The sequence below is a fragment of the Cucurbita moschata genome, unplaced genomic scaffold (assembly GCF_002738365.1).
Source record: "Cucurbita moschata cultivar Rifu unplaced genomic scaffold, Cmos_1.0 Cmo_Scf00011, whole genome shotgun sequence".
In the NCBI taxonomy this organism is placed as follows: Eukaryota; Viridiplantae; Streptophyta; class Magnoliopsida; order Cucurbitales; family Cucurbitaceae; genus Cucurbita; species Cucurbita moschata.
Genome location: NW_019268527.1, coordinates 906,576 through 918,198, shown reverse-complemented (window position 1 = coordinate 918,198; position 11,623 = coordinate 906,576). Strand labels below are relative to the sequence as shown.

Below are 11,623 nucleotides of genomic sequence, written 5' to 3'. Positions count from 1 at the left end.
AAAAAAAAAAAAAAAAAAAAAAAAAAAAAAAAAAAAAAAAAAAAAAAAAAAAAAAATCCATAGTTCATCCTCACCAACTTCCCAACCATGGCCAATACAAAACATGTGATGATACATTGAAGCTAGACCTACTTTCTTGTCTCACCCAACTTCCCCTAATTCAAATCCACGTTAATGAACCATAGTTAAAGAATACAAATCCACGTTAATGAACCATAGTTAAAGAATATGCTTGACATTTCTTTTCTATTATCATCGAATTTACGTAAACGTCAATATTCACCTGAATTTTCGTCAACTCTTTGGGAAATGCTTTCATTGCGTACCATAAATTGAACGTACATTAGTAGTTGTCACAAGTTAGTAGAATTGGGGAAATACTATTGATATGGATATGAATTTAAGAGGCATGCAAGTGTTTGTTGAGCGTCATAATTTTAGCTCCTTTGGATGGCTGATCGTCAAATCGCTTAATACTGTACCATGTACAACAATCACACTTTTTTAAAACTAACAAAGTGATTATGATATGATTACTCTCGCCCCTAAATCAACCCAACTCAAACTTAGATTTTTGGTAATACAAATGTCCATGACATCAAACGTGATGAGTAGTCATGTGCTTACAAATATACAAGAAAGCAGAATAAACATACAATGAAAACATGAACAGACAAGTTGTCATGGACATGCGATCATGGGCAACACGATGCACCACTACATGGTGTGCTGAACTAAACGTTGCAAGAGGGTTTCGAGGTTGGACTTGGGATGAAGAGAAGGCATCATTGTTTTGTGATAACAGCACAAGCATGCTCTTTTCTGAATCATCAGGTATGAACATAAATGGGGTCAGGTTGAGACTAATGGCACAGGAGATCTAACGGTAGTGGCAGGTGGGTAGTTTTAGAAATGATTAGAAACAACGTTTCAAGGCTATCCAAAGGTGTTAAATATAACTTACCAGCTACTTTTACTTCATGAACTTGTGTATGGCCAAGTGAATGGAAGTAGTGCGAGAAGCTTGGTGCTGCGGAAGCAATGAATGAGGTCCTCTCCACACGGATCTTGGATTGGCAGGGAAAACTAAGCCACACAACTCTAAAAGCTTTGGATTTTTACTGCTCAACTCCTCCCATGCCTTTAGTTTCTTCTTCCGTTTTTCTTCTACCTCCTGCAAAACATCAAACCATTGTAACAAAGTCGGTCCGTTTTATGGCTTAACATTTCAACAACTCCTCTACCGTTACATTGGGAAACTATTAGTAATAGTCTAAGCTCACTGCTAGCAGATACTGTCCTTTTTGGGTTTTTGCTTTCGAGCTTCCTTTCAAGGTTTTAAAACGTGTTTGCTAGAGAGAGGTTTCCACACCCCTTATAAAGAATGTTTTGTTAAACATTTATAACAGCCCAAGCCCACCGCTAGCCAATATTGTCCTCTTTGGACTTTACCTTTTAGGCTTCCCCTCAAGGTTTTTAAAACGCATCTGCTAGGAGAGGTTTTCACACTCTTATAAAGAATGTTTTGTTCCCATTTATAATAGTCCTAGCCCACCGCTAGCAGATACTGTCCTTTTTGGACTTTTCCTTTCGAGCTTTCCCTCAAGGTTTTTAAAACGCGTATGCTAGGGAGGGTTTCCACACTCTTATAAAGAATGTTTCGTTCTCCTCCTCCTCCCCAACCGAACCGATGTGGATCTCACATCATTCTTCAAATTAAAGCCACTTTGGATATAGAGAATCTTATTTCTATCTCCTTTTGTACGTTTCGTTTGGTCTGTTTTAGTGGAGGTACTATGTTTTTCTTTCCTGGTTGAATGATTGTTTAATGGTAATTATGAAAGCCAACAAAAGAAAGCAAAATACCTTATGTTCCAAGTTATGAATATCTTGCTCTTCTCCCTCATGGGCCACTACATCCTCCATTTTCAGGTCAGCTGAATGCTCCGTCGACGGTCTACTGTGATCCTCCCTCGACCTTTCAGGCTGCTCAGTTCCTTTGGATTCAGCGCCCGTCTTCCTCTCCATTTCGTTTCCTTCTTCATCTTTTTCCTCCTCACCTTCATCTTGCTTCTCCTCTGGGGTGCTAAACTGTCGCTTTGAAACATCCATTTTCACCTCTTCTCCTATGTCTTCATCAACATCTAATTCATTGTCTGAATCATCTGCATTCGATGATGAATCCCCGCTGCCAGGACTTTCCCCACGCAAAGATTCCTTTACCAAGAAAAACATATTATCAAATAAAAATTCATTCTATATCCTAAAATAAAGAAAATTCATTCCAGCTCCAAGCATCATTAATAGACTGTTCCTGTTTTCCTTCACATAGAGAAAGTAGATTAAATTCCCAATCAAGTTACCTCAATCTTAAACTCTTGCGCTAGGTTATTGCCAGCTCCACTTTGATCTTTAGCAACTCTAGCAATCTCTTCACGCTCCTTCCTACGGCGCTTTAAAACGCATATTGCACATAAACAATCAGATTTATGGCGTCTTCTGCAAAGAGGCAGTTCAATCAGAGCATATCATTTCAGAAGTTTTATCCTCAAGCAACATTATAAGAAATAAAGTGAAAATTTAGTAACATAAGTCCATCACTGCAGATATAAGGATAAGAAATTAATTTCTAACTAGTTAGACAGAGAGATTTTACAGTTAGGGAAAATTTTTCATTTAACCACAGTCGATTGGCTTTTGTTAGCTAAACCAGCAATTTTCTTCCAACCATGAGCATAAAGGTATAAATTTTGTTGAGCTGTGCAATTCAAAAGAGACTCATCCAAGGGAGCTTTTGTAGGTAGCAGAAACATACCCATGACGCTTCTTCGTTTTCTGTTTTGACTGACCTTTCAGAGATTTCCCCTGACTGGATGCTCCACCATTCTCTTGGGTTATATCACCGCCTGAGATTGGGAAGAAGGAAAAAAAACAAATAAATTCAATCCTAATCCACCGTTTTCAAATAAGATGCAATTTAGACATGTCTTCATTTACAAACAAAACAATGCATCAACTGAAAAAAAATCAGGAATTGGAAATTTTTTCCGTGTGAATTGACAACATACAACTTTTAAACGGATAAATATCTTTGCAGTAATTCATAACTACGCTAAAAAGATGCCAAATCGTTTACACATGCATAAGTCTATTCTATCACCAAATATAAAGAACAACAAATTCATTCAATTTCATTTCCATCTGGTCAGCAAGAGTTCTAAGGACAGTAGTAATTTGAGTTCAATGCCAATGAATAATATGACCCCAATATGATGACCAAATTCTCACCATTGGTTGTTGAAACTTGCCCATTGTACAATCCAGCAGCCGTCCAATATTTTGAAAAGTTTTTCTTCACCCTCCTCATAAGATCCAAAATGTAGTCCCCTTTATTATTGTACTTGTAGCAGTTCTCCCAGATATATCGCACGTCCTTGAAAACATCCTCCGAATTGATATATTTAACACCGTTTTCAAGATTGCCGCATATCGTCCCAAAATCCATCGGTGTATCTATCACATCAAAATAATCCTAGAGCCAAAAAGAAATATTTAGAAAGAATAAAAAACCAACAACACTCACGATAAAATAATATGCATATTGCAGAGTAAATTTTAATTTTCAACAAATCATATCGTGGATATAAGTTATTTAGATGATGCTCAGTAAAATTATAAGCAACCAGTCAAACGTAAATGCACAAAATTGCAATATTAAAAGCCTTTCAGCTCACGAATGATGTCGACCACAGCTGAAAACTTGAAAACTGGAGACCTAGGGAATTTCTTACCTTAATCTTCCCTGCTATACTTTTTCATTACAACTAAGCGTGCAGTGATAGCTCATCGATCCTGAAGCTCCTAGGGGAGTCAAGCTATTTGATATAATAGTTGCAATTTGGAGAGGAGAAACTTTCAGAAAATTATCACTATCCACAAGTATAACCTTTGTGAAGTGCTCATAAATATAATCACACAGCCACAACTCCCAGTCCACTAGCCTACCCATGTTAAGAATTAAGAGAATGTAAAAAGATCTGTAAAGTAGTATGACAGCAGTAACACAACCATATGCAATTACAAAACTTGACCCAATTACCATTTAAGATAACAATTCATACTTACAGGTATCCCCAAAGCAACAGGATTCACAGGGACATTAAACGGCTCTGCTGCATCCATTTTCATTACTTTCTTTATGACCTGAATGTGAGCAAAGTTCATTATAAGATATGCATTATGCAGGCTTAAAAAGACGAGCATAAACCTTGAAATAATTAGAGCTACTGGGTGTACACTTTCACATATTTTCTTTCATTTACATGTTCTTGAAGCCATTTGTGCGAACCCCATTTCTACAATCTTCTCATGGCATTGGAATCGACTTTCTTAATTGGAAAATAAAAAGAACAAAGAACAAACGAAGAAAGATTCTGAAATGAACACGTACCGTAAGAGCAGAATTCAACTCGTTCTTATTAGGACGAGAATCCTGTTGAGGTATCCGATTACCCCCACCCTGTGGCTTCACTGCAGTAGTTGTCGGGTTATTACTTGCTCCAAGGCTTTTGGTTGACTTGATCTTTATACTCCCAGGCTTTTTCGATGCAGTCCCAGAAACACCAGTTTCCTTCTCGGGCAATGAATTGGCACTATCTTCAATTTTGTCCGAAACAACGCTTTGTTTCTCTACGCCCATTTGAGGACTGCTCTTATCAGTATCACTTTGAGTGAGCGCATCGGAAGAATTAAGCTGCGCGTCGATAAATTTTGAGGTCCTGAGCTTCACTTTAACACGCCCAAGCGACGATTTCCCAGCAGCCTTGTCGATCGAAACCTCTGGATTAACATTTGCAAGATTGAGATGATCAGTTCCCGTTGACGAAGGCGTATCAACTTCAATCGCAGAGTCATTATTATCATTATTGTCATTATCGAACTCCTCCGCACCAGAATTTTCTTCTGGAACTAAAGAACTCGCTTCCTTTCCAGCTACTTCAGTGCCCCTTTTTCGCTTGCTTTTCTTGTTCCCTCGCTTACGCTTCATCCTTCGCCCCAAATCACCAGACAATTGTAGCAAAATGAGGCAGCTCAATAGAGCAGGAAATTGGATCGTTAAACAATCTTCGCTTCCTAACAATACGATTAAACGGGAATTTGGGGGGAAATCAAGGGAAGAAAGAAACAAAGATAGCGGGAAAGAAATTTGCCGCCAAACCAAATAAAGTAAAACCCTAGATTGAAACCCCAAAAAAATTGGAATTACGGTAAGAAAGCAGCAAAAACCGAAAACGGCAGAAAAGAAACCATTCCCCGATTAAATCACCACCGCCGTATCGTGCCTGCGAGGAGCCACGAAATCGATTGATTACAATTCTTATTGGGCTTGCCCCGTTGTGGTCAAAGCCCAACCCATTGGTCCAGCTCAGGCCCAAAATAAGAGGAGAAAATTATTTATTTATTTATTTATTTTTAAGCATTTTGTCGCTCCATTTCAATCATATATATTTTGAAAATGATATTTTAAAGACTTTAATTAAAAAAAATAAATAAATAATAATATATATATATATATAATAGTTACATTAATGAATCAAATTAAAAATGTAAGTATAGTATGATAACAAACGCATAGTTAAAAAATACACTTTTTTCATCGACCATCTTAATTTTCTACGGTTAAAATTCGTTCTTGCTTAGCTTTCATACCTATTAATTGTCACGTCAATTCTTGTCATCTAATTTTTATAAAAAATAATAAAAAAATCAACAATTTCACCAGAGTTAAAATAAAATTTTTCATAAAACTAATTATGGACGTCAAGTTTTATTTTATAAATTTTTATTTAATTAATTATTATTATTATAAACTTAACTTATTGATCTATCTACCTTTAATATTATTCATTATAAAATTTACGAGTCAACATATTCAGTAGAAAATTGTCAACGAGAAGTTGAGAAAATTGCTAAATTACTAAGAACTTGTATACTCAATTATTTATTTATTTTTCTTCAGTATTTTAGTAATAAGTGAGGGTAAAAATGAAATTTCTATATTCAAATGCACTCATGTATTAATTAATTGAACACGAGTTGATGCTAATATATTTATGTAATAAGTAATTAATATATCAAAAAAAATGAACAATTATTCGAGTATTAAGTAATAGAGGATAGTATCATAGCTATTAATTAATTAATTAAAATGGGCATCTGGAAAATAAGATTTTAAAAATAATGGGAATATTCGGTAATAGATTTAAATAATTATTTAAAATATGCTCTATAATATATTTAATAACCATTATTAATAAATTTATGAACATATTTTTTTTAATAAAATTGCATAATAATTATTTTACATTAATGTATTAAATAATTCTCCCATTAAAAATTTTAAAACTCAAAATCTAAAAATAATAATAATAATAAATAAATAATCCATTATTTTGATTGAAAAATCTAAAAAATAGTTTTTGAAGACATAATAAACAAACACATATATGCGGAAATCAATGAATTCGAAAATATAAAATAAAATAAAATATATTTATTTTTGTGTTCATATTTTATTTTTCTACATTTTTGTAGACGGTTCAACATATCATAGAAAGTTTCGATATAATCGGTGAAACAAGTAGGGATATACATGGTCCGAGTTAGATTGGATTGGAGGATTTTTGTAACCCAACTCATAAAGTTCGATCATATCTGAAATTCAAGCACAGTTAGTCGAATATATACATATATATAATATACATTAATTAATTGATAATAGCAATCCACCATATAGGTACACATTAATTAGTTGTAATGAGTATTATAACTATGAATGGATTAGTCTAAAAAAGGTTAAAATATATGGATTAAGCGATAAAATGATTTAAGATTTTAAGAATAAATTTATGAAAATGATTTAGGACTTTTATAAATAAATATACATAAATGATTTTTTGTAAAATCATTTAAAAATTTAGGAATTGATTATGTATGATCAGGTATAAATACCCCTCCACCTTACTTGGTTTATCATCCCAACAAATCCCAAGCAATACAAAGTATAGTAGTTTATACCGAGTGTCTCGTAAATTTCTCCTAGTCTGAGAGTGTTTCCCACAAAGAGTTGGGTTCAATAAACTTTGATGGAGGGGAGGATTGTTGAGGATTGAAGATTATTGGAGTGAGTCCCACATTGGTTAATTTAGTGGAAGATCATGAGTTTATAAGTGAGGAATACTATTCTTATTGGTATGAGGCATTTTGGGAAGCTTGTACTTTGTTCAAGAAGTCTAGAGAGAGGTGTGAATAATTGAATAAAGGGTTGTTTGTATTTTGTTTGAGAGCTTGAGAGAAAGTCACTCCGGGATTAAAATTATTTTTTATAAAAATAGTTAGAAATTAGTTTTTACTATTAATAAAAACAAAATTAAATATTAAATTTATAATTTGACTCTTTCATAGCCTTTTAGTCCGGCTCGGCGCTCATCTCTTTCATCTTTGTTTCATTAATTAACTCTCTGGGCGTTCAACTGAAACTGAAACTGAAACCAGCTCTCACGCTAATCCAATTCTCATGGATTCCTCCGGCTCCGACACCTCCAATGCCCTTTCGCCCTATCAAATTCTCTTCACATCGCTCTCTCTCATTCCCCTCTCTCACCTTCTATCTGCGCTCTTCATCCTCTTCTTCATCTTCCTCTACAACTTCTTCGAGATTCATTTTCTTCACGATTTCTTCCATGCCTTCACCGGCGACCGCGTTTCCATCGTTGCATCCGACGCCGACTTCTACGACTCCGTTGTTTCCAAGTGCCGGATTCTTCATGGCAGGTTTGGTCTTCTTCTTCTTCTTCTTCTTCTTCTTCTTCTTTCTGCTTCTCATGTTCTCTTCATTTCTGATTCTTCTTCCTTCGCCATTCTATTGATTTCCTTCCCCTCAGGTTCTCCTCCACTCCATGGCTTTGCAGTCCTCATCTCCAGACTATTTTCCTCAGTATTGTTGGCAAGTGTCCTCCTGTCTCCTATAAAAGGTCTGCTGTAATTGTTCGCGTTTATGATTTTCGTTTCGGGTTTAACCAAATGAATAAGTAAATGATCATGAATGAAGAAAGGAAAGAGAGAAAGAAAAGATGTCGGTTGTCCGATGTACTGAACTGAACATACTTCTAGAATCTTCACTAAGTCACGAGGCTTCTTTCCAGGATCACACTGTAGCTATATGTGATTATCACTTTGCGGAACATCGAACATTCAACTGCCTGATCTGACTATGAATGAGATCAACGCTGTTTGCTTTCAACATGTCTGCTGATTTTCCAGAAGATCGAATATAAGTGGAAAAGAGACCTCAAAATAATTATAAGGGATTTAAAAAAAATTTCAACTAGTAGTCTAGCATTAAATTTTCTGTTGTTTCAATATTGTAAATAAAATTTTGTATCGTAAGCTTCTAAAATATCCTGGTGGGTAATCTTGGCTTCTTACACTATTCATTGTGACATAATCGGAACCCTCAATGTTGATTTTTTTTTTCTTTCAATCGTTACTTTTCTTCCATTTTTATATATAATTGGACCCATGTTTTTTCTCCAGACAGTTATTCCGGGTACCTGATGGTGGAACAATTGCTTTGGATTGGCTAAGGGGCTGTGATGGTAGGTTTAATTCATTCCCTCATTAGTTAAGAACGTTCTTAATTTCTCTATTCTCTCTATTTCGTTCTTACTTTCTCTATTTGGTCTATTTGTCTCTGATCGCAGTAATGCATTGTGTATCTATTCATTCATGAACATAGATCGAAGTGTGTTAAATGTTTCTGAATGATTAAAAGGAGTATTTGTTTGTTGTGCCAATCTCGATATTGGCTAATCGTTTTTTCTTTTTTAATTCAGAAGGGTCTTTTTTTATTTACCTTTACGAATCCTGTTTTCCTAGAACTTGCAACTTATTGAATTTTAACCATTGAAATATTTTAGAAGTATTTTCAAAGAGCATGTACTGATCAAATATTTATAAAATAATGACAGGATTTATACTGTTGAAATACTTCTTTGGCATGTTACTTTTCTATTTCCAAAACAGTAGGGTGCTTTTAGTATTAACTATTAAGCATTCAATACTGAAAGTGTAGTTACATTTTTTAAAAAACTTACACCCATCTTTTTATCCAATGTTTATGCAGGTCTTTTCAAAATTATCAGCAACATTATCTTTATCACAAGTCTTTTGTGTTCTTATAAATCTTTAGTGACAAAAATAGTAATGAGCTAACTTACAACTCATGTTCTATTTGTCATTTTGTTGGGTTTTATCTTTTACAAATTATAGGCAGTTGGTTGATGTTGTTTTTCTTGCCATCTCATGATGAGACATGAAGCGCAAAATTTTAAGTCCTAGTTTACCCTCATGGTAATGCAAGTCTTTTTAGGAGATGTATAAATTTCTTACAAACAAAAGTAAGGAAGTTAAAGGGTTAGAATTTGTGCTTTACCTTCTTGAGCCTAAGGCATAAATTTCAAAACTAAATATCAGTTATCTGTGGGATCAAAATGTCACTGATCTATTTGGTCGAATATGATATTTTCCATTAAAATCAACCACGCTGATGTTCATCTATTAGCAGATAGAAGACATCAGGATTTTTCAGTAATCAAAGTGATGTTATGGGATACTTATCTAATTTTGTACCCACTTGTGCAGTTAAATGTGATGGCTATGACGTGAATGTTAGCACTTGTGACAATGAGAAAATACCAACTGTTATAGTCATTCCTGGATTAACCAGTGACTCTACTGCAGCTGTAAGTTATATTTCATATTCACAACGGGTGTATTGCCAAATTTATTTATTCTTATTGCCTGAATTTTTCAATGAATTTTCTTTTCTTCTTTTTCCCGGTATATATGTTTGTTTGCACAGGGAAGGATTTTTATTTGAGACGCCATATTATTATTATCATTAGCGATTATTTTATTCAGTTAATAGAATAAAAGAATTATCAAATTATTCTGTCCTTTTTATCTGAAATGTCACGTGCATATCAGAGTTCAGGAGACAGGAAAATACATCATCATTTAAAAAGTGTGAGGATTCAAACCTCTAACCTCATGGTTGAGGATATAGTTGAGCTATGCTCAAGTTGGCTTAAAAGTTAGTAGTTATATATAAAAGGGTAGTTTCAATAAAATGAAATGTTTGATATAACACATTTATTATCAAGAGACACAAATTCTTCTTTATGGAAAATATTTCATTAAATAGATGAAGTTACAAGTACATATGAGTATGGTGATGGCAACTTAAAACAAGACTCGTCTATTCTAATTATACGATATCTTGATGTAGAATTTTGTATTTAGTAGAATGTGAAAGGAATTATTGAAACTATGATAATAGTGCGTAATAATTTTTTTTTTCTTTTTTCTTGTTACAACTGCAATACTAACTCAGAGTTGGAGTGTGAAAATAAATGATGGAATTCGAACAGGGAGTATATCATGATTTCTTTTCAGTGCTAGCATTTGGCCAAAGCTTTTATATATGTCTGGTTGTTTTGTTGGGCTTACGACGGTGTCCTCTTTCCACAGTACATTAAGCATTTGGCATTCAGGATTGCAAAACGTGGATGGAATGTTGTCGTGAGCAACCATCGTGGTCTTGGTGGCATATCACTAACTGTAAGATTGCTATTAATTAAACACTGTAGGGCTATTAATTAAACACTGTAGACATGGCTTTAACCTTCAAATAGGGATGCTGGACGTTATGCCAAATGCTACATAACACCTTCCACTCAGTCTCAACTTATTTGAATTAAGAGATAATTGCAAATTATACCTCTATGATTTGTATTTTAAAAATGATTTCAAACACTTATGTTGTTTGCAAATTTGAAAATAGTTCATAAACTTACAAATTATATGAGTTTTTGAAATCGTTAGTAAAAACCAGAGTATGATCTGCAAAATAGAACAATGGCAACCACAAGAGCAAAATTTTGCAATTTTCACTTTTTTCATTGGCTTTTTTCTGTAGTCTGCATCCAATTGACATCTCTTGCAAAATTTCCAAAATCATAACACTTTTTCTTGCATCTCGAACTCTTAATCTTTGTATGAATTTTTCTGTGTTTATATATATTTTTAACGTTGATGGATTAAGAATTCTTGAAGCGTAGATAACTTTTCTTGTATGTCAAAATCACGCATTGTCTTGACGAGATTGATTGAATTCATCATGTTTTGCTGCACAGAAGCTTGTTTGAATTCATGCTTAAGTAGTTAATAATTATCTCTAGAAAGCTTTATGTCAACTTATGGCATTCACATTTAGTCTTTAATTTTCAAAAAATAAGAAACAAAAAACCGTTGGCTGAAGCTGTGAAAGGCTCTAGTTGGGAAAAGTTCTCTACTAAACGCCAAAGTGATTTACAAAAAAAAAAAAAATGACAAGGAGGTATTATTTGTAGTTCGTGAGTGTAAACAAGGAAACAAATGTCTTAGAAAGTTGTACACAAACGAGTATGCTGGGGAATCATCTTTCTTGGGGGTTTCCCTCTTCTTTTCTAATTTCATACTCATTGAAATTGTTTCTTGTACAAAAAAAAAAAAAAAAAAAAAA

At 33.9% G+C, this 11,623-nt stretch overlaps 2 protein-coding genes across 3 annotated transcripts in view; one reads left to right on the top strand and one right to left on the bottom strand.

Annotated features, from left to right (window-relative positions):
• Nucleotides 1-546: 546 nt before the first annotated feature.
• LOC111449744 (bromodomain testis-specific protein) lies at nucleotides 547-5,322 on the bottom strand. Of its 2 annotated transcripts, XM_023089773.1 has the most exons (8): nucleotides 4,451-5,322; nucleotides 4,126-4,203; nucleotides 3,289-3,532; nucleotides 2,816-2,906; nucleotides 2,364-2,499; nucleotides 1,867-2,217; nucleotides 965-1,174; nucleotides 547-822 (listed from the first exon to the last, which is right to left on the bottom strand). In XM_023089773.1, exons 1-7 carry the CDS (start codon nucleotides 5,045-5,047, stop codon nucleotides 974-976), a joined length of 1,698 nt encoding a protein of 565 aa, XP_022945541.1. In that variant the 5' UTR covers nucleotides 5,048-5,322; the 3' UTR covers nucleotides 547-822; nucleotides 965-973. The 2 variants fall into 2 exon arrangements, with proteins under 2 accessions (XP_022945541.1, XP_022945540.1); XM_023089772.1 differs by having other exon boundaries at nucleotides 547-1,174.
• Nucleotides 5,323-7,479: 2,157 nt separating this feature from the next.
• LOC111449920 (phospholipase ABHD3-like) overlaps nucleotides 7,480-11,623 on the top strand; it is a 16,636-nt gene continuing 12,492 nt past the window's right edge. Inside the window, exons 1-5 of the mRNA XM_023090007.1 lie at nucleotides 7,480-7,833; nucleotides 7,944-8,033; nucleotides 8,596-8,657; nucleotides 9,703-9,803; nucleotides 10,591-10,680. Coding sequence (XP_022945775.1) covers nucleotides 7,577-7,833; nucleotides 7,944-8,033; nucleotides 8,596-8,657; nucleotides 9,703-9,803; nucleotides 10,591-10,680 — 600 coding nt within the window. The 5' untranslated portion in view covers nucleotides 7,480-7,576. The remainder of the gene's footprint in view (nucleotides 7,834-7,943; nucleotides 8,034-8,595; nucleotides 8,658-9,702; nucleotides 9,804-10,590; nucleotides 10,681-11,623) is intronic.

Coding starts and splice junctions, on each gene's coding strand:
- LOC111449744 (XM_023089772.1), bottom strand. CDS start 5,047: ATGAAGCGTAAGCGAGGGAACAAGAAAAGCAAGCGAAAAAGGGGCACT. Junction 3,533..4,125: donor CTGTTGCTTTGGGGATACCT/GTAAGTATGAAT, acceptor TTTTGGCTCTAG/GATTATTTTGATGTGATAGA. Junction 2,218..2,363: donor CGCAAGAGTTTAAGATTGAG/GTAACTTGATTG, acceptor TTCTTGGTAAAG/GAATCTTTGCGTGGGGAAAG.